Consider the following 22065-nt stretch of genomic DNA (forward strand, 5'->3'; position numbering starts at 1 on the left):
GACGCCTGGCCTGCCGCTGATTCACGCCCAGGCCGGCCTCAGCGCCCCCCGCCTGCCGCCCCCGGCCAGGCCGCCCCGGGGGGTAGGAAGTGGGGGGGGGGGCGAGGGCGGCGCCGAGTCAACTTTCCCTCTTAAGCCCCGAAGGAATGTCGGCGGATTTCCTGAAACCCGACCCTGGCCGCCCGCCGGCCCTCCCGCCCCTCACCTGGACTGGCTCCCCCGGGAACAGCAGGAGGGGCGCGGGGGCTCACCTTGGGGGCCGGGGTCAAGTCCTCTTTCCGCTCACCCCCCCAGCGGCCTAGTGCAGCGGAAAGGGGGCTGGGTGGGCGGCAATCAGCCTCTTTCCCTTCTCCCCTCAGGCGACCTGGGTGATCGACCCACTCCTCCAGCCTCAGTTTCTCCTTCTGCAAAAGGGCGCGGGGTGTTCCTCCTCCCTGATGCGCTTTAAGCAATGCCCAAAGGTCCCCTCCCTTCATTGGCAGGGCTCTGCTGGCTTTTCTTTGCTTCTCTCCCTGTCACCTGGACAGAACCACTTTGCAGTCTGAGCGTCAGTTTCCTCACCCATATAAAAGGGCAACGCTACCGGTACCTATCTTGTACGGTTGTTGCAAGAAAAAGTGTTTTGTTGGAATGAATGAAGGACAGTAATTGTGGAGGGGTTTGGCGCGCGCCTGCCTCTGGAATTAACATGTGTGGGCTTGAATCGTGACTTTGCCAATGCGTCCCGGAGCCTAAGTTTCCCACCTGTGAAATGGGGGACAGTATTGGTCATAACGCACAGGGCTGTTTCCCAAGGTGTGGGCCTGGCGCGCGGGTGGGTTAGAAGCGGAATTCTCCTGCTGGATTCTGGAGCAAACTGCGGGCTGGAGGCCCTCGCTGCCGGGTCGCAGCGGCCTAGCATGAAGGGAAGGGGAGGGGAGGGGAGGGGCGGGGCGGGGCGGGGGAGGGGCCGCACCGGGATCCAGATGTTCGGGGTCCGCCAGGCACAGCCGCGCCTGATTAAGCCACGTGGGGGCCAGCCGGGGGCCGCTGAGATGAAAGGGCGGCCGCCCGCCGGAGGAGGGGGTGCGCCAGGCCCCTACCCGGGACACCCTCTTCCCGGGCCGGAACCTGAGCCGCCCTCTGACCCGCCGACCCTGAGAGGCTGCCTCCCCGTCTGCGGGGGCGGGGCGTAGGCGGGGGACCTGCGGGCTGCTGCGCTGCGCTGCAGGCACCTGCGCCAGGCATGCCAGCGAAAGCGGGGGCATCTTTGCAGAGGATCCGGGTTTAGAGGGGCGTCCCCACTCCCGTGCCTGGCGGAGAGGAAGCTGGGGGGACCCCCTAACCGAGATTCGGCTCCTGGGGCTACAGTCCATCGCCCTGGGGTGTGGTGGTTATGGAAGTCAGAAGTGTCGCTATTTGCCCCGTTTTCCCATGAGAATTAGACATTTTAGCATCACCCCCTCCCCTTGCTCCTGAGCGTACCTCTGTGTCCCCTCCCACTAAGCCCCAGCCCAGGGGTCTCCAGCCTTGGGGAGACAGGGCCAGATTCCCTAGGTCAGTGGATCAGGGCTGGGCCAGAGGGAGGCGAGGCTGAAGGAGCAAGGGAGGGGCTCAGAGGGCTTCCCGGAGGAGGCAAACTGAGCACAAGTTGTCTCCTTTCTAACCTGGGTGTCAAAGGAGAAGATGCCAGGACTCAGCTGCCGGGTCCTGCGGCTCTCACCTTCCTCCCTTTCCGTTCCCTGGTTGGACTCCAGCCCCATCGCCCTCCCTCCTCCTGCAACAAGCTCTTCGCCTCAGGATCCTCGCTGACCCTTGTAGCCTGGACACCCCTTTCTCCTCTTTCCCGCGTGGTCGGCTCACACGTCGCCTTCTCCGCCAGGCTCTCCGCTCTCCTCGACAACCCTGGCGAATGGCCCCCTCCATCCCATCCCCCTATGTATTTCCTTTTGGCTCCAAGCGCCAGCAGAGATCCTCCGCCTGTGGGCACCAGGGAGGTGTCCCGGGACCCCAGCGATGGGATAGACGGTGGGGGCCGCGATGCATCTGCCCCGCCCGACCCGCACCCCGCGGGTGCCGCAGCGCAGCTCCCCCGCCCGCTCTCCGCATCTCCCACCCCCCTTCCCAGGCTGCCTCGCTCGGGTGACGTCAGCGCCCCGGTCCCCGCCGCAGCCGCTGCATCCTCCGTGCTCGGCCTGAGCCGGAGTCCCCCGCGCCCCCCGCGTCCCGCCCGGCCATGGCTGCGGTGGCGCTGATGCCACCGCCGCTGCTGCTGCTGCTGCTGCTGCTGGCATCTCCGCCCGCCGCCTCCGCGCAGTCCGCCCGCGATCCCTTCGCCCCCCAGCTCGGGGACACGCAGAACTGCCAGCTGCGGTGCCGCGACCGCGACCTCGGCCCGCGGCCCTCGCAGGTGAGGCGCGTGCAGTGCCAGGTGCCAGCCGGGGACGCGGGATCTCTCCGAAGGGGGAGGCGTTGGGATGGGCTTCTCTTGGATGACAGCAGAAGACTTTGGTGGGGGTGTCCCTGGGGAGGTGGGGGTCGGGAATGGGGAGATCTCTCCAGTAGGGGACGGGCTGGGGTTCCCTCTGATGGGGGAGTGCTTGGGGATGCAGGTCCTTGCGATAAGGGGCTGATACCACCTCCCGGGCTCCCTCCGCACTCTGCTGCGTAAGGACCCTCTAGCACCCAACCCCCAGCTCCCTCAGGCCTGATGGTCCCCCCACCTCATTCCTCCTCCTCCACATCGTGTTTCTCTCCCCACCCAGAGCTACCAGCCCCTACTCATACCACCACTCCCCAGGATTCAAGCCTGATCTGAGTGTGACCAAAACCCCCTCCTCTGAGCCTCCCCCTCCTCCTCCAGGTCTGAGAATCCTTCTCCATCTCTCCCCTCCTCCCTGAAGCCTAGTGGGGGGAAGGCTCATTTCTCTCCACCTTCACTGTCCATTTCTCTTCTCAAGCTCCCTCCCCATCTCCCTTCTCAGAGCTAAGAGCCCCCACTAATATTTGTAGCCTCTCCCAACTTCATCTCCATCTGGCTAGATTTGGTGGGGAGCGGGAAAGCCTTTCCCCGCCTCTCCTGAATGCTCCGGTCCCCCCACCCTCCTCCTGTCCCTCCCCATGGCCTGAGCTCCCTGTCCTCCCCTCCCCCAGGCGGGGCTGGAGGGCGCCTCCGAGTCTCCCTATGACAGAGCCGTTCTGATCAGCGCTTGCGAGCGTGGCTGCCGCCTCTTCTCCATCTGCCGATTTGTGGCCAGGAGCTCCAAGCCCAATGCCACCCAAACTGAGTGTGAAGCAGGTGAGGGCCCGCTGGCAGGGTGGGCCAGGGTGGGGAGAGGTGGCCTGGGAAGGGCCGTCCCCAGTCACCCCCTCCCACCTCCCACAGCCTGCGTGGAAGCCTATGTGAAGGAGGCAGAGCAGCAGGCCTGTAGCCACGGCTGCTGGAGCCAGCCCGCGGAGCCTGAGCTGGAGCAGAAGGTGGGCCTCCCACTGCGGCCTGGGGTCCCTTTTCCCAATAACCCCACCCGCTTCACCCCACGGGAAATCTTCATTCGCGTGCAGAGACTCTGCCAGACTCTGCGTTCTATACCAGGCCTGCAGGGCAACCTCCATCCAGCCCCGTCATGTCTCCAGCCTTCGTTGTCATCTCTGTGACATGCAACAATGCCCCCCATGCCCCACCACCTTTTGAGGAATAAGTGGCAGAAAACAGTCATTTATCAAACATCTGTCCTGGTTCGGGCCTGACTTCAACCTGTCCCAAATGTTTTTGTGTCACTTGGAGGCACAAGGGACAATGTCACCCCCATTTAGTGCCCAGGGAGCAACCTCCCAGGTCATACACCAGGCTGTGCAAGGGGCGAGATTTGAAGCCACCAGAGCTGTGGCCAATCCTCACCTCACTCATCTTAGGCGCCCCCAGAGCTGCCAGGTGCTGGTCTAAGCCCTTCCCCTGTGATGAGCTGGTGGTCACTGTCACCTGGAGGGGCTCAGAACTGCAGCTCAGGGTAGAGCAGGCTTGCCTTGCAAGCACGCACACACTGCCTTATGGGAGAAATAATAACGGCTCATCTATTGTAGTCCAAGCAATGCTGCATCAGGGGAAACTGAGGCACAGAAAATCATGTAGCATAGCCAGAGACCTAGGGGCTGGGACTCCCCAGAAAGCCCTTTCCCCACTTCCCCCATTTTCCGCCACCCCTTCCCAGCTTTCACTGCTGTTCAGAAAAGCTCACTGCATTGTCAGCCCTTCCAATTCAGAGCTCCCTCTTATTTATTTATTTATTTATTTATTTATTTTTGAGATGAAGTCTTGCTCTGTTGCCCAGCCTGGAATGCAGTGGTGCAATCTTGGCTCACTGCAGCCTCCGCCTCCTGGGTTCAAGTGGTTCTCCTGCCTCAGCCTCCTTTGTAGCTGAGATTACAGGCACCCACCACTACAATCGGCTAATTTTTGTATTTTTAGGAGAGACAGGGTTTCATCATGTTGGCCAGGCTGATCTTGAACTCCTGACCTCAAGTGATCTTCCCACGTCGGCCTCCCAAAGTGCTGGGATTACAGGCGTGAGCCACCATGTCCGGCCATCAGAGCTCTGTCTTGACACTGTCAGAATAAGAATAATGAGGATGATGATATTTTTAGTAATAGGGACTACGACGCATTAAGTACCTGTGCCATGCCAGGCACTTGGCAGGCATCCGCTAGTTGAAATTTCATGGCTACTCCATGAAGGAAGAGAATGATACCCATTTTAGGGCTCAGAGAGCACAGTCCACTTCCCTAAGGGTACACAGGAAGCCAACTGCCACGCTGAGATCTGTGTTCACTGTAAGAAGTCCTATTGGCCCAAATAACTTAGCCACATCCAATCCAAGTGAATTCTCCCAGCTCCCCTCCTATTAGTTTATTTATTCATTTATTTATTTGATATGGAGTCTCACTCTTTCACCCAGGCTAGAGTTCAGTGGTGTGATCTTGGCTCACTGCAACCTCTGCCTCCAGGGTTCAAGCAAATCTCCTGCCTCAGCCTCTGGAGTAGCTGAGATTCCAGGCGTGCACCATCATGCCTGGCTAATTTTTGTATTTTTAGTAGAGACAGGGTTTCACGATGTTGTCCAGGCTGGTCTCGAACTTCTGGCCTCAAGTGATCTGCCTGCCTCAGCCTTCCAAAGTGTTGGGATTACAGGCGTGAGCCACCGCACCCTGCCTCCTCCCATTCATTGGTTAATGCCCTATTTTGGTGCCATCTTTGTGTCTTGGACCTTTTTTCACCAGAGAAAGGTCCTGGAGGCTCCAAGTGGGGCCCTCTCCCTCTTGGACTTGTTTTCCACCCTCTGCAATGACCTCGTCAACTCAGCCCAGGGATTTGTCTCCTCCACCTGGACATACTACTTGCAGACTGACAATGGGAAGGTGGTGGTGTTTCAGGTGAGACCTCTGACAGGGGCCACGACAGAGTGGCAGATGGGCGGGCAGGGTAAGAAGATGGGATGAATTGGCTCTTAGCTCATGAGATGCAAAGTCCACAGTGGGCGAGCTTCAGGCACAGCTGGCTCCAGGGGCTCAATGTCTCACTTCATGCCTTGACTCTGCTTTCTTCTGCGGTGGCTTCATTCCCAGGCATTTACTTCTTCTTGGCAGTAAGGTGGATGCCAGAGGCTCTAGGTTTTCAAACCCTGGTTTTTTTTTGTTTGTTTGTTTTGTTGTTGTTGTTGTTGTTGTTTTGTTTTTTTGAGATGGAGTCTCATTCTTGCGGCCCAAGCTGGAGTGCAATGGCGCAATCTTAGCTCACTGCAACCTCTGCCTCCCAGGTTCAAGTGATTCTCCTGCCTCAGCCTCCTGAGTAGCTGGGATTACAGGCGGCCACCACCACACCAGCCTAATTTTTGTATTTTTAGTAGAGACGGGGTTTCGCCATGTTGGCCAGGCTGGTCTCGAACTCCTGACCTCAGGTGATTCACCTTTCTCGGCCTCCCAAAGTGCTGGAATTACAGGTGTGAGCCACTGCCCTGGCCCCCTCTGGGGTTTTAACTGAGCTGGGATTTACTCTGATTGCCCCTGGCTGGATCATATGTCCATCTCTCAGGCAATTCACTGGCTTGGTCTGGATCGTGTTCCTACCTCTGGAGCTAAAGGATAGGGTTAAGGCAAATGGAGGAGCCCATGAAAGCAGAAAACAACATCCCTGACATCAAACCCACCCCTGATACCCAGAGGAACTGGGTATCAGCTGGGCGTGGGACATGGCAGTCACAGAGTGCCTGCCTGGGCCCAGGGGTGCTGTTCTCACAAGCCTCTCTGTGCCGTCTTGTTCCTGGCTCAGACTCAGCCCGTAGTGGAGAGCCTCGGCTTCCAGGGGGGCCGTCTGCAGCGCGTGGAGGTGACCTGGCGAGGCTCCCACCCTGAAGCCCTGGAGGTGCACGTGGGTAAGGTGCAACCTAGACCAGTGTTCCTTCCATGGGTGGCCCCACTGCCACAAGGAGTCGGCCTGGCAAACAGACCCTCTAGGATTGGGATCTCCATCTCTCAAGTCCTGGGTTCCACGGCTCATCCCCCAGGGCTCCAAGGTCCATTTCCCAGGGTTCCATGGTCCATCTACCAAGGATCCGTGGTCCACCTCCCAGGGTTCCGTGGTCCACCTCCCAGGAATCCATGGTTCACTTCCCAGGGTTCTGTGGCCCATCTCCCTGGGTTCTGTGACCCATCTCCCAGGGTTCCATGGTCCATCTCTCAGAGTTCCATGGGTTCATCTCCTAGGGTCATCTCCTAGGGTCCATCTCCCAGGGTTCTTTGGTCTATCGCTCAGGGTTCCATGGTTCATCTCCTAGGATTCTGCAGTTCATCTCCCAGGGTTCTGTGGCCCATCCCCCAGGGTTCTGCAGTCCATCTCCCAGGGTTCCATGGTCCATTTCCCAGGGTTCCATGGTCCATCTCCCAGGGTTCCGTGTTCCATCTCCCAGGGTTCCATGTTCCAACTCCCAGGGTTCCATGGGTTCATCTCCTAGGGTCATCTCCTAGGATCCATCTCCCAGGGTTCCATGGGTTCATCTTCTAGGGTCATCTCCTAGGGTCCATCTCCCAGAGTTCTTTGGTCTATCTCTCAGGGTTCCATGGTTCATCTCCTAGGATTCTGCAGTTCACCCCCAGGGTGGCATGGTTCATCTCCTAGGATCCATCTCCCAGGGTTCCATGGTCCCTCTCTCAGCATTCTGTGGTCCATCTCCCAGGCCTCTGATCTCCACTCCAGGACTCCATGCCCCAGGTCCTGACCTCCTCCCTCCTGGTCATGGTTATTGTGGCCTCTTAGCAAAGACCTGGTGGTCGCTGAGTGGCAGCTGATCTCTCAGACCCTGTAGGCCCCCTGGACAAGGTGAGGAAGGCCAAGATCCGAGTCAAGACCAGCAGCAAGGCCAAGGTGGAGTCTGAAGAGCCACAGGACAATGACTTCCTCAGTTGCATGTCCCGGTGGGTGGCAGGACCTTGGAGGTGGGAGGGGGGTGGGACTGGAGGTGCGGGTCTCCCTGGTCCCGGCCTGGGCAGCTGAGTGGTGCCTGCCGGGCGGGGCAGGCGCTCGGGTCTGCCTCGCTGGATCCTGGCCTGCTGCCTCTTCCTCTCCGTGCTGGTGATGCTGTGGCTGAGCTGCTCCACCCTGGTGACCGCGCCTGGCCAGCACCTCAAGTTCCAGGTGGGTGGGATCTGTGAATGGCACTGGGCCGAGAGAGGGGATGAAGGCAGAGAGAGCTGTTTGCTGGTCCTGGATTTGGCCACCTGCTCCACGGAGGCCAAGACCTCAGACTTTTTTTCTTTTTTCATATATATATATATATATATATATATTTTTTTTTTTTTTTTTTTTTTTTTTTTTTTTTTGAGACGGAGTCTTGCTCTGTTGCCCAGGCTGGAGTACAGTGGCAAGATCTTGGCTCACTGCAAGCTCCGCCTCCTGGGTTCATGCCATTCTCCTGCCTCAGCCTCCCAAGTACTGGGACTACAGGCGCCTGCCACCACGCCCGGCTAATTTTTTGTATTTTTAGTAGAGATGAGGTTTCACCGTGTTAGCCAGGATGGTCTCGATCTCCTGACCTCATGATCCGCCCGCCTCAGCCTCCCAAAGTGCTGGGATTATAGGCGTGAGCCACCGCATCCGGCCTGTTTTTTTTTTTTTTTTTTTTTTGAGATGGAGTCTTGCTCTGTCGCCCAGGCTGGAGTGCAATGGCACCATCTCGGCTCACTGCAACCTCCGCCTCCTAGGTTCAAGCAATTCTCCTGCCTCAGCCTCCAGAGTAGCTGGGACTATGGGCGCGGGCCACCACGCCCAGCTAATTTTTGTATTTTTAGTAGAGACGGGGTTTCACCATCTTGGCCAGGCTGGTCTTGAACTCCTGACCTCAGGTGATCCATCCGCCTCGGCCTCCCAAAGTGCTGGGATTACAGGCGTGAGCCACCGCGCCCGGCCTATATATATATTTTTGAGACAGGATCTCACTCTTTCACCCAGGATGGAGTGCAGTGGTGCGATCACAGCTCACTGCAGCCTCGGCCTCCCTGGCTCAAGCAATCCTCCTGCCTCAGCCTCCTGAGTAGCTGGGACCACAGATACGTGCCACCATGCCCTGCTAATTTTTGTATTTTTTGTAGAGATGGGGACTATGTTACCCAGGCTGGTCTCGAACTCCTGGGCTCAAGAGATCCACCTGCCTTGCCCTCCCAGAGTGCCGGGATTACAGGCGTGAGCCACCGCGCCCAGCCAGGACCTCACACTTGCTGCATGACTTGGGCCAGTTTCTTCACTGCCCTTTGAATTGGTGGGAAGAACATCCGCTCTTAGTTGGGGCGACATGAAGTCAGAGGTGGCCACACTTCTGTGGTGTTGGCCTCACCTCTATCGTGCCCAGGTGTGTTGGTGACACCTCTCTCTATGGTGCCCAGAGCCTGGGCAACATAGTGAAACCTTGTCACTACAAATCATTTAAAAATTAGCTAGACGTGGCTGGGCACGGTGGCTCGTGCCTGTAATCCCAGCACTTTGGGAGGCCGAGGTGGGCGGATCACGAGGTCAAGAGATTGAGACCATCCTGGCTAACACGGTGAAACCCCGTCTCTACTAAAAATACAAAAAAATTAGCCAGGCGTGGTGGCGGGTGCCTGTAGTCCCAGCTACTCAGGAGGCTGAGGCAGGAGAATGGCGTGAACCCAGGAGGTGGAGCTTGCAGTGAGCCAAGATTGCGCCACTGCACTCCAGCCTGGGCGACAGAGCAAGACTCCTTCTCAAAAAAAAAAAAAAAAAAAAAAATTAGCTAGACATGGAGGTGCATGTTTATGATCCCAGCTACTTAGGAAGCTGAGGTGGGAGGATCACTTGAGCCTGAGAGTTCGAAGCTGCAGTGAGCTGTGATGGCACCACTGTACTCCAGCCTGGACAACAGAGCAAGATCCCATCACACACACACACATACACACACACACACACACACACACAAGGCCAGGTGTGGTGGCTCACACCTGTAATCCCAGCACTTTGGGAGGCTGAGGTGGGCAGATCACTTCAGGAGTTCGAGACCAGCCTAGCCAACATAGTGAAACCCCATATCTACTAATAATACAAAAATTAGCTGGGCGTGGTGGCGTGCACCTGTAGTCCCAGCTACTTGGGAGGCTGAGAAAGGAGAATCGCTTGAACCTGGGAGGCGGAGGTTGCAGTGAGCTGAGATGGCGCCACTGCACTCCAGCCTGGGCGACAGAGAGAGACTCTCTCAAAAAAAGAAAAAAAATAAAACAATCAGACGTGGGAAGGAGACAGTCAGGGTTGGGGGCTCGGCCTCTCTCCCTGCCTCCACTTCCTTCCTCCCCTCTCTTCCTGCAGCCTCTGACCCTGGAGCAGCACAAGGGCTTCATGATCGAGCCCGATTGGCCCCTGTACCCTCCGCCGTCGCACGCCTGTGAGGACAGCCCACCACCCTACAAGCTGAAGCTGGACCTGACCAAGCTGTAGGCCTCCGCTGGCCCCATCATTGCCAACTGCAGGGGCCCCTCGGGCCTCACTTGCCCTGAGCCCAGGAGTCCAAGGGCAGGGTGGGTCCAGCCTTGAGTCCCTCCACCCCCAAATCCTTCCTCTCCTCCCAGTCCCACCCCTTGCCCCACGGAGTCCTGGGGACGCAGTGCCCCAGCTGGGAGGAGGGCGGGATCGGGTGCTGGTTCCTCCTTGTCCTCGCTTTCTCGGGGGCTTGCTACTTTTTGTCTTCTATTGTGTGGCTTTCTGAGTATTTGAACCCCAGTCCTGTGTCGCCTTCCTTTTTCCTTCTCTGTCCCCTCTCTGGGGGGGGGGGGTCGCTGAGGCCGAGGGGGAGCTGCGTCTTGCTAGGGCTTCTCCCTTCTCCCCATCCCCATCTCCAGAGACCCAGCTTCTGAGAGATGGGGTGTGGGCATCTCCATGCCCCTACAGAGCGTGCCTGGGGCTTGTCTGGGGCTGGGGAGGAATAAACCATGTATATAAAAGAGTTTCAGGCTAATCTTGCTTCTTTTCAGTTGTCTGTCTGCCCTTGGGGTGTGGCCCATGCATGGCTATGACCCCTGCCGAGCAGGACCTTTCTGACATGGGAAAGCCCTGGAAACCCAGGTGGCACCAGGGACTGAAAAGTAGCTGCCTCTCAGAAGGACACTCCGTCTTCTCTAACCCAGGTCACACTTCCAGCTACAGATGTCCCTGGAAAACTGACTCATGGCCAGGCGCAGCAGCTCATGCCTGTAATCCCAGCACTTTAGGAGACCAAGGCAGGAGATTCATTGGAGCCCAGAAGTTCCAGACCGGCCTGGGGCAACATAGCAAGGCCCCATCTCTACAAAATACACACACACACACACACACACACACACACACACACACACACGTACGTAATTAACTGGGTGTGGTGGCTTGAGCCTGTGGTCCCAGCTACTCCGGAGGCTGAGGTGGGAGGATTGCTTGAGGCGGGGAGGCGGAGGCTGCAGTGAGCTATGATTGCACCACTGAACTCCAGCCTGGGTAACAGAGCATGACTCTGTCTCAAAAAAAAAAAAAAAAAAAAAAAAGTGGCTTGTGCCACCCATCTGACTGGGGCAGTTCAGCGTCCCTTCCTGTGCCCGACGTCCCTCCTATGAAGGGACAAGTTGCATTCTGAAGAGGACTTGATTTTGTAGCCACCTGTCTTCCAGTCTACTTTTTTTTTTTTTTTTTTTGAGACAGAGTCTCGCTCTGTCGCCCAGGCTGGAGTGCAGTGGTGTGGTCTCAGCTCACTGCAACCTCCACCTCCCAGGTTCCAGTGATTCTCCTGCCTCAGCCTCCCAAGTAGCTAGCATTACAGGCGCAAGCCACCACAACTGGCTAATTTTTGTATTTTTACTAGAGACAGAGTTTTGCTGTGTTGGCCAGGCCGGTCTGGAACTCCTGACCTCAAGTGATCCACCTGGTACCATGACCATCAGGATTCAACCCAGATGTAATATGGGCCCCAGGGAGTATCATTCTGGGTGCTGTGTGGGGTTTCAGGAAAACCTCTAGGAATGTTGCCCAGAAATAAGACATGGGCAGAGGTGAGAAGAGAATGACAGCCAGCTGTTCTCTTTGGTAGAACTTTCTCTGATGATAGAAACGTTATGTCTGCACTACTCCCAGCCACCTGGAAGTTACTGAGCACTTGCAACATGGCTAGTGTAACTGACAAATTGTGTTTCTTATTTTGTTTAGTTTGAGTTGATGTACATGTAAGATTTTTCCGGCTGGGCATGGTGGTTCACAGCTATAATCCCAGCACTTTGGGAGGCTGAGGCAGGAAGATCACTTGAGCCCAAGAGTTCAAGACCAGCCTGGGCAACATGGTGAGGCACCTGTCTTTTTCTTTAAGACTGAATCTCACTCTGTCACCCAGGCTGGAGGGCAGTGGCGCGATCTCAGCTTACACCAACCTGCACTTCCCAGGTTCAAGCGATTCTCTTGTCTCAGCCTCCCGAGTAGCTGGGATTACAGTCACTTGCCACCACGCTCGGCTAATTTTTGTATTGTTTTATTAGATATGGGGTTCTGCCATGTTGACCAGGCTGGTCTTGAACTCATGACCTCCGGTGATCTGCCCACCTCGGCCTCCCAAAGTGCTGGAATTACAGCGTGAGCCACTGCACCCAGCTGAGGCACCCATCTTTATTAAAAAAAGGAAAAGAAATTGGCCAGTTGTGGGGGCATGTGCCTCTAGTCCCAGCTACTAAGGTGGCTGAGGTGAGAGGATTGCTTGAGACTAGGAGTTTGACACTAGCTCGGGCAACATAGCAAGACCCTTTCTCTAAAACAATTTTTTAGGCCAGACGCAGGCAAGAAAGTGAAGCCCTGTCTCTACAAAAAATATACGTATATACAAAATTAGCCAGGTATTATGGCGGCTGCCTGTAGTCCCAGCTACTCCCAGATACTTGGAAGGTTAAGGCGGAAGGATTGCTTGAGCCTGGGGAGGTTGAGGCTGCAGTGAGCTGTGACTGCACCACCGCACACCAGCCTGGGTCACAGAGTAAGATCCTGTCTCTGACATGACATCACACCAGGCTAATTTTTTAATTTTTTTTTGAGACAGAGTCTGTCTGTTGCCCAGGCTGGAGTGCAGTGGCATGATCTCGGCTCACTGCAGCCTTTGCCTCCTGGTTTCAAGCGATTCTCGTGCCTCAGCCTCCCAAGTAGCTGGTATTACAGGCACCCACCATCATGCCTGGCTAATTTTTTGTGTTTTCAGTAGGATGGGTTTTCGCCATGTTTTCCAGTCTGGTCTTGAACTCCTGAGCTCGGGCAATCTGCCTGCCTTGGCCTCCCAAAGTGCTGGGATTACAGGTATGAGCCACCACACCCAGCCATAATTTATTTATTTATTTATTTATTTATTTATTTATTTATTTATTTATTTGAGACAGAGTCTTGCTCTTGCCCAGGCTGGAATGCAGTGACACAATCCTGGCTTACTGCAACCTCTGCCTCCTGGGGTCAAGCAATTCTCCTGCCTCAGCCTCCCAAGTATCTGGGGTTACACCACGCCAGGCTAATTTTTGTATTTGTTTAGTAGACATGGGGTTCCGCCATGTTGGCTAGGCTGGTCTTGAACTCCTGAACTCAGGCGATCCGCCCGCCTCAGCCTCCCAAAGTGCTGGGATTACAGGCCAGCCACCATGCCCAGCCTATTTTTTGATTTTTTATAGAGATGGGGACTCATTATGTTGCTCAGGCTGGTCTTGCACTCCTGGACTTAAGTGATCCTCCTGCCTCGGTCTCCCAAAGTGCTGGGATTACAGGCGTGAGCCACCATGCCTGGTCAAAATTGCCATTTTCATGAGTTTTGAGTGCATTAATTGCACCCACAATGTTGTGCAGCCATACCTGCCATGGATTTTTTTTTAATTGTTATTATTTTTGAGACAGAGTCTTGCTCTGTTGCCCAGGCTGGAGTGCAGGGGCGCAATCAAGGCTCACTGCAACCTCCACCTCCCAGGTTCCAGTGATTCTTCTGCCTCAGCCTCCCAAGTAGCTGGGATTACAGACATCCACCACCACACCCGGCTAATTTTTGTATTTTTAGTAGAGAAGGGGTTTCACCCTGTTGGCCAGGCTGCTCTTGAACTCCTGACCAATATCAGGCTTCCAAAGTGCTGGGATTACAGGCATGAGCCACTGCAGCCGGCCCCACTGTGGATTTAAATGGCTACTGTCACTGGTCAGCCCAGTTTGAAAGGGACTTCATTTGGACTCACTCTGTCTCCTTGCCTGGCCCCCAGTTTCTCTTCTCAGTGGCTGTAGACATCTGTGCTGTATCTTGACTCTTAACTGTCCTCACCTCACTTCATTCCATCAGCACAGCTTGTCCCCTAGGCCTCCAAAGCATACCTCCAGCCCACAAGCATCTCTTTGTCTCCATGGCAACCACCGAGGTCCAAGCTGCCACTGCCTCTCACTCAGCAATGGTGCCCACCTCCTCCTCTTGGGGTTTCCGGCCTCTCCAGCCACCCTTTGGTTCCATCTTGGATAAAGCAAATCTGATCCCAGACTTCACACCTTTCTGGGGTTTACTGTTGTCTTGAGGAGCCTAAACATCCCCAGACAGCAGAGATTCCTATGATCGGGTCTCACTAACACTAACCTAACATCTCCAAGCACTTCTTTTTTTTTTTTTTTTTTTGAGATGGAGTTTCACTCTGTCGCCCAGGCTAGAGTGCAGTGGCATGATCTCCACTCACTGCAAGCTTCGCCTCCTGGGTTCACGCCATTCTCCTGCCTCAGCCTCCCGAGTAGCTGGGACTACAGGTGCCTGCCACCACGCCCGGCTAATTTTTTTGTATTTTTCGTAGAGACAGGGTTTCACCGTGTTCGCCAGGATGGTCTCGATCTCCTGACTTTGTGATCCACCCACCTCGGCCTCCCAAAGTGCTGGGATTACAGGTGTGAGCCACCGCCCCCAGCCATCACCAAGCGCTTCTGTGAGGCTCTGCCCGTCACTCCCACTGCTCTGGCGGCTGCGTGAGGTTCTCTCTGGATTTCTTGAGCCTACCTTGTTCCTTCCAGCCCTAGGGCCTTTGCACATGCAGTCCCCTCTGCCAGGAGCACACTCCTGGTCCTGCTTCCCCAAGTTCTCAGCCACGTCAGCATCCCCTGGGATCCCCATGTTTCACTTCCTGTCCATCTTCCCTGCTCTGATGACATTCGTCGTTGATTAAGAATTATTTATTGGCTGAGGGCAGTGGCAGATGCCTGTAATTCCAGCACTTTAGGAGGCCAAGGTGGGCAGATCACCTGAGGTCAGGAGTTAGAGACTAGCCTGGCCAACATGGTGAAACCCCGTCTCTACTAAAAATACAAAAATTAGCCAGGCATGGTGGTGCATGCCTGTATTCTCAGCTACTGGGGAGGCTGAGGCAGGAGAATCTCTTGAACCCGGGAGGCAGAGGTTGCAGTGAGCCGAGATCATGCCACTGCACTCCGGCCTGGGCAACAGAGCAAGACTCCGTCTTAAAATAAATACATAAATAAAAATAAAAATAATAGAGGCCAGGCATGGTGGCTGACACCTATAGTCCCAGCACTTTGGGAGGCTGAGGCAGGTAGATGGCTTGAGGGCAGGAGTTCGAGACCAGCCTGGCCAACATGACGAAATCCCGTCTCTACTAAAAATACAAAAATTACCTGCGCATGGTGGCTTAGGCCTGTAATCCCAGCTACTCAGGAGGTTGAGGGGGGATAACCTAATTCTCCTGCTCACCTATGAAGAGCTTTTGATCTTTGCCAGCCTGGCAGCCACCTCTCCTGTGCCATCTCTCCTGCCTTTTGGTCTTGGAGACCAAAATGCACTTGTCCTCATTTTGAATCAATGGTCTGGCCTTGGGGCCTTTTCTGCAGCTTCTGTTTGCTTTGCAATGCTGTTACGGACTCGGTAGGCATCTACCCAGCGCCTGCAGTCTTCCTTCTTCCTTTGTTTTATTTGTTTGATTTTTGTTGTTTCATCTGTCGTCCAGGCTGGAGTGCAGTGGTGTGATCATGGCTCACTGCAGCCTCGACCTCTCAGGCTCAAGTGATTCTCCCACCTCAGCCTCCCGAGCAGCTAGGATGACATGTGAGTGCCACCACAAGGGCTAATTTTTTAAGTATTTTGTATAGACAGGATCTCCCTATGTTGCTCAGGCTGGTCGTGAACTCCTGGGTTCAAGCGATCTACCCGCTTTGGCCTCTCAAAGTACTGGAATTCCAGGTATGAGCCACCGAGTTGGGCTGGCAGAGTGTTTTTGTTTGTTCTTTTCACAGCTGTGTGTAGTTGATCACTTTTTTTTTTCTTTTGAGACAGAGTCTTGCTCTGTCGCCCAGGCTGGAGTGCAGTGGCGCGATCTCGGTTCACTGCAACCCCCGTCTCCCGGGATCAAGAGATTCTCCTGCCTCAGCATCCCGAGTAGCTGAGGCTACAGGAGTGTGCCACCACGCCCGGCTAATTTTTGTGTTTTTAGTAGAGACAGGGTTTTGCCATGTTGGCCAGGCTGGTCTTAAACTCCTGACCTCAGGCGATCCTCCCTCCTTGGCCTCCCAAAGTACTGGGATTACAGGTGTGAGCCACTGTGCCTGGCCTTGATCACTTCTTGAATCCCGTGACCAGCCTAGGATTGGGTCCAGAGTGAATGCTTCACAAATGTAGAATTAGTCATGCCAGGTGGTGTAGGCACAAACAATGAGCTCCATAGGTGTGTGGAAGTGGGAGGGGAGTCCCTTCCTACCAGGTGGTGAGTGATGGCTGCCTGGAGGAGGTGGCAGTCAAGTTGGGTTTTGAGGGATGAATATGATCTGGGGAGAAGGGAGGGTGTCCCAGGTGGAAGGAAAAGTATCGTGTGTGTGTGTGTTAGATCTGTCTGTGCACGTAGGTGTGTCAGAGGCGTCCTGGGGTGTGTGTGTTTGCCTACAATGTCTTCAACCCTTTCTCTCTCTCTCTCTTTTTGTTTTTAGACCAAGTTTTGCTCTTATTGCCCAGGCTGGAGTGCAGTGGCGCATTCTTGGCTCACCACAACCTCTGCCTGTCGGATTCAAGTGATTCTTCTGCCTCAGCCTCCCAAGTAGCTGGAATTACAGGCGTCTGCCACCACGCCCGGCTAATTTTTTGTATTTTTAGTAGAGACAAGGTTTCACCATGTTGGCCAGGCTAGTCTTAAACTCCTGACTTCATGATCTATCCACCTCAGCCTCCCAAAGTGCTGGGATTACAGACATAAGCCACCGTGCTCAGCCTATTTACTTCTTTATGGGTTCATCTTTTGCCTCCTACATCACTCAAGACTGGGCTCACCGAGAGGGCAGGGCTGCGTTGGCTGTGACCCCAGCACCCATCAAAGCAGATCACAGAGGAATGACCCAACAAGGGTGTCTGGGATGGCTGGGAAAGAACCCCACTTGCCATGCAGAGGCCTTGGGGCTGCTCTGCCCAGTAACCAACCACTGACCCTACTCTGACTCTCAGGAGAGAAAGGCCCCTTTGACCATGTGGCTGAAGACCAGACTCACCACAGCTCTGACTCTGAGCTTCAATTTCCTCTCCTGTCCTAGAGCCCTGCCCCTCCCTCCATTTTCATCCTGAGCTGCACACAGACCTGGTGGTGGGTGGGTGGGTGGCTGGCATCATGGCAACGGTAGCACAGGGTTGCCACAGCAACTTGGTTCCCTAGTGACAGGCCTGAGTTTCTTAGCCCATGGGTGGCAATCCACCAGGAAGAGATGGGGAGAGGGTGCCCCCAGCGTCCAGCTGGCACACAGGGGACATTCTGTAAACACTTGGAGGGCAGGATGGGGATGCATGGTGGCTGTCTTTTCCTGGGGCGCGAAGAGGAGACTTCAGGTCCCTGTTGGGCTCCATGCAACTCCTGGCACACTCTCCCTCCTCAGGGCCCCCATGCAGGCTGTTCCCTCCGCCTGGAGGCTGTTCCCTCTTCGCTCCTTCTGGCCAGCTCTTCAGCCTGACCTCCTGGCTCAGCCCCAGCTTTTATCATGGTGACAATTAATTGATGGCTTGTTTGCTTGTGTGATGATTGGTTTAATAAATGTTCCCTCTGCCAGATGCTACGCGCTAGGTGTCTCGGTCACAGCTGTGTCCCACACACCAAGGAGGCTGTTCTCAATACATCTTTGTCGACACTCTCCATCCTTGCTCCGCCTTGCCCACTTCTTCCAAGCCAATGCGGCCTCATCTCTATCCCTTGAGCTTTTTCTGGCACTGGGCTTAGGTCCTTCATATTATGTCCTCTCAGAATATTCGGGAACTTTGCACAATGTTCTGGAATGTCCTGGAACATTCTAGAACATTCTGTCCCCTTTTACTGAAGCTAGGACATCATCACCTCTTCAGGGAGGCGCTCCCTGATCTCCTGGCTGAAGCAGTGCTCCCCTACCCAACACACACTTGATCGCTCTCAGCTCATTGCCTTCAAGGCAGTTATTGCCATCTGAAATGGCCTTGGTCATTGATCAATTATATATCTCAGATTTGTCTTTCCCATCAGAATGTACCTTTCAGAATATCTTGGAACATGAGGTCAAGGATCTTGTCGGATGGGCTGACAGTTGAATCCCCAGCAGCCTCTCAGCACCATAGTCCCCACAGTGGGTGGTCCCAGTTGGTCGCCCCCCAGAGGTAGTCCTAGTTCTATCACATTGGGTGGATTTGACCTTTTCTTTTTTTTCTATTGGGATGGGATCTCTCTATGTTGCCATGGCTGGTCTTAAACTCCTGGACTCAAGTGGTCCTCCTGCCTCGGCCTCCCAAAGTGCTGGGATTACAGTCCTGAGCCACTGCAACTGGCCTGATTTTGTTTTAGTGAATCAGCTTTAATAAGACATAATTTACATCCAATGGCACATCCATGTTAAATGCCCAGTTCAATGAGTTTTGGCAAATGTAATCCTCCTAAGATACCCCTATAATCAGGATATACACTAGGTATGGTGGCTCACACCTGTAATCCCAGCACTTTGGGAGGCTGAGGTGGGAGAATCACTTGAGGCCTGGAGTTCAAGACCAGCCTGAACAATATAGTGAGACTCTGTCTCTACCAAATTTTTTTTACAAAATTAGCCAGGTGTACTGGCACACACCTGTGGTCCCAGCTACTCTGGAGGCTGAGGTACGAGGCTTATTTGACCCAGGAGGTCGAGGCTGCAGTGAGCTATGATTACGCCACTGCATTCCAGCCCAGGCGACAGAGCGAGACCTTATCTCTAAAAATATAAATAAATAAATAAAAGGGCCCGGCGTGGTGGCTCATGCTTGTAATCCCAGCACTTTAGGAGGCTGAGGTGGACAGATTGCTTGAGCTCAGAAGCTCAAGACCAGCCTGGGCAACATGGTGAAACCCCAACTCTACAAAAAAAAAAAAAAAAAAGCAAAAATTAGCTGGGCATGGTGGCGCACGCCTGTGGTCTCAGCTACTCAGGAGACTGAGGTAGGAGGATCACTTGAGCCCAGGAAGTCAAGGCTGCAGTGAACTGAGGTTGCACCACTGCACTCTGGGTGACAGAGTGAGACCCTGTCTCAAAAAAATAAATAAATAAAAAATAATAAAATTAGAAAGGCATGGTGGCATGTGCCTTATAGTTCTAGCTACTTAGGAAGCTGAGGAGGGAGCACGGCTTGAGCCCAGGAATTGGAGGTTACAGTCAGCTATGATCGTGCCACTGCACTCCAGCCTAGGTGACAGAGTGAGACGAAGACCCTGTCTTTCTTTCTTTTTTTTTTTTTGAGCCAGTGTTTTGCTCTTGTTGCCCAAGCTGGAGTGCAATGGCATGATCTTGGCTCACCGAAACCTCCACCTCCTGGGTTCAAGCGATTCTCCTGCCTCAGCCTCCCGAGTAGCTGGGATTACAGGCATGTGCCACCACGCCTGGCTAATTTTGTATATTTATTTATTTATTTATTTTATTTTTATTTATTTATTTTTTTTTTTTGAGACAGAGTCTCGCTCTGTCACCCAGGCTGGAGTGCAGTGGCGCGATCTGGGCTCACTGCAAGCTCTGCCTCCTGGGTTCACGCTATTCTTCTGCCTCAGCCTCCCAAGTAGCTGGGACTATGGGCGCCCACCACCACGCCCGGCTAATTTTTTTGTGTTTTTTAGTAGAGACAGGGTTTCACCATGTTAGCCACGATGGTCTCGATCTCCTGACCTCGTGATCCGCCCGCCTCGGCCTCCCAAAGTGCTGGGATTACAGGCGTGAGCCACCACGCCCGGCCAATTTTGTATTTTTATTAGAGATGGGGTTTTTCCATGTTGGTCAGGCTGGTCTCAAACTCCCGACCTCAGGTGATCCGCCCGCCTCGGCCTCCCAAAGTGCTGGGATTACAGGCGTAAGCCACCGCACCCGGCCAAGACCCTGTCTTTTAAGAAAATGGATAAATAAAACAAAAAAAGAAGGTAGCCAGTCGAGGTGGCTCATGCCTGTAATCCCAGCACTTTGGGAGGCCAAAGTGGGCAGATCACCTGAGGTTGGGAGTTTGAGACCAGCCTGGCCAACATGATGAAACGCTGTCTCTACTAAAAATACAAATATCAGCCAGGACTGGTGGTGGGCAACTGTAATTCCAGCGACTTGGGAGGGTGAGGCAGGAGAATCGCTTGAACCTGGGAGGTGGAGGTTGCAGTGATATGAGATTGCGCCACTGCACTCCAGCCTGGGCGACAGAGTGAGACTCTGTCTGAAAAAAACAAAAGAAAACAAAAACAACAACAAAAATTTAAATAAATAAATAAAACATAAAAAAAGAAGGTGGGGCCAGTGCAGACATGACTTCAAGGAGGTGCGGGAGGCTGCTGGCTGGGGTAACAGAGAGAGATCATGGTGTTTGTCAGCAAGCCCCACTCATGATCCTGAAAGGACGTGCTGCCTCCATTAAAAAAAAATTTAGGGCCAGGCACAGTGGCTCACGCCTGTAATCCCAACACTTTGGGAGGCTGAGGTGGGTGAATCGTCTGAGTCAGGAATCCAAGACCAGCCTGGCCAACAAGGTGAAACCCCGTCTCTACTAAGAATACAAAAATTAGCCAGGCTTGGTAGTGCATGCCTGTAATCCCGGCTACTTGGGAGGCTGAGGCAGGAGAATTGCTTGAACCTGGGAGGCGGAGGTTGCGGTGAGCCGAGATTGTGCCATTATACTCCAGCCTGGCGACAGAGTGAGGCTCTGTCTGAAAAAAAAAAAAAAAAAAAGTAAAACACAGAGTTTGTTAGATAGGAGAAAAATCAAACAGGACCGAGGACAGGGCGTTGGTGTCGGGGGACCTTGAGCTTGCCCCAGGACCACTCCGTGGTGACCGCCTGACGGGGTGGACACTGTCCCCAGCCTAAAACCACAGGAACTTGAAGCCTTCCCCCAAGGCTTCACTTTCCTCCTCCATAACAACTGGGGATTTTAAGGGAGGCCTCCAAGCTCTGACCTGGGGGTATGAACCCTGCAGCTGGTCTGGAGTGGGAGAGCAGGTGGCGCGGCTCCTGCCTCTAGGAGAGCCGTGCCAGCTGTGAGCCAGATGGTGGCCAGGCCTGTGGATGCTGCCTGCTGTGTCCCTGCCTGCCGGCTCCACCAGACCACAGGTCATCATTACTGGATGAGGTGTGTGCAGTCACTGGCGTGGGCCCTCCAGGTCCTCCACTTGTCTCTGCTAGATCCCAGTGATAGTGGCCACTAGAGCTCAGGCCAACAGCTCTGGCAGACGTCACTGGCCTCACTCTGCCTCACTCAACATCCCATCTGTTCCATCTCCTTTTGGTCCCACCTGCAAAGTGCATCTCAACTAGGACTACTTCCCACCCCTCCATGTCTACCACCCTGGGATGAGCCCCACCCATTTTTCCCTGGATTATATGCCTCCTAACTTATGTCCCAAACTCAAGATATTGTCCCCCAGTTGTCAGATACTGTTGAACAATCAGACACTGTCACACTGTTAAATTGACACTGTTAAAACCAGTGTCAGCTGGGTGCAGTGGTTCATGCTATAATCCTGGCACTTTGGGAGGCTGAGGCGGGCAGATCACTTGAGGTCAGGAGTTCGAGACCAGCCTGGCCAACATGGTGAAACCCTGTCTCTAATAAAAATACAAAAATTAGGCTGGGCACAGTGGTTCACTCCTGTAATTCCAGCACTTTGGGAGGCCAAGGCAGGTGGATCACTTGAGGTCAGGAGTTTGAGACCAGCCTGTCCAACATAGTGAACAGGCTGTTCACCATGCCGTCTCAACTAAAAATACAAAAATTGGCTGGGCATGGTGGCACATGCCTGTAGTCCCAGCTACTTGGGAGGCTGAGGCAGGAGAATCACTTGAACCTGGGAGGCGAAGGTTGCAGTGAGCTGAGATTGTGCCATGGCACTCCAGCCTGGGCGACAGAGTGAGACTCCATCTCAAAAAAAAAAAAAAATTAGCCAGGCATGGTGGTGCATGCCTGTAGTCCCAGCTACTCGGGAGGCTGAGGCAGGAGAATGGCTTGAACCCAGGAGGCGGAGGTTCCAGCGAGCCGAGATCGCACCACTGCACTCGAGGGTGGGCCACAGAGCGAGACTCCGTCTCAAAA

The 22065-nt window shown here is 54.4% G+C and overlaps 1 protein-coding gene across 1 annotated transcript; it reads left to right on the forward strand.

Moving 5' to 3' along the window:
- The first annotated feature begins 1005 nt into the window (after nt 1–1005).
- TMEM59L (transmembrane protein 59 like) lies at nt 1006–10476 on the forward strand. The gene is made up of 8 exons (XM_002828939.5): nt 1006–2389; nt 3133–3277; nt 3365–3456; nt 5255–5407; nt 6303–6405; nt 7327–7444; nt 7547–7664; nt 9843–10476. Exons 1-8 carry the CDS (start codon nt 2216–2218, stop codon nt 9969–9971), a joined length of 1032 nt encoding a protein of 343 aa, XP_002828985.2. The 5' UTR covers nt 1006–2215; the 3' UTR covers nt 9972–10476.
- The last annotated feature ends 11589 nt before the right edge of the window (nt 10477–22065 follow it).

The sequence above is a fragment of the Pongo abelii genome, chromosome 20 (assembly GCF_028885655.2).
Source record: "Pongo abelii isolate AG06213 chromosome 20, NHGRI_mPonAbe1-v2.0_pri, whole genome shotgun sequence".
Lineage (NCBI taxonomy): Eukaryota > Metazoa > Chordata > Mammalia > Primates > Hominidae > Pongo > Pongo abelii.

Coding starts and splice junctions, on each gene's coding strand:
- TMEM59L (XM_002828939.5), top strand. CDS start 2,216: ATGGCTGCGGTGGCGCTGATGCCACCGCCGCTGCTGCTGCTGCTGCTG. Junction 2,390..3,132: donor TCGGCCCGCGGCCCTCGCAG/GTGAGGCGCGTG, acceptor CCCCTCCCCCAG/GCGGGGCTGGAGGGCGCCTC. Junction 7,665..9,842: donor GCCAGCACCTCAAGTTCCAG/GTGGGTGGGATC, acceptor CTCTTCCTGCAG/CCTCTGACCCTGGAGCAGCA.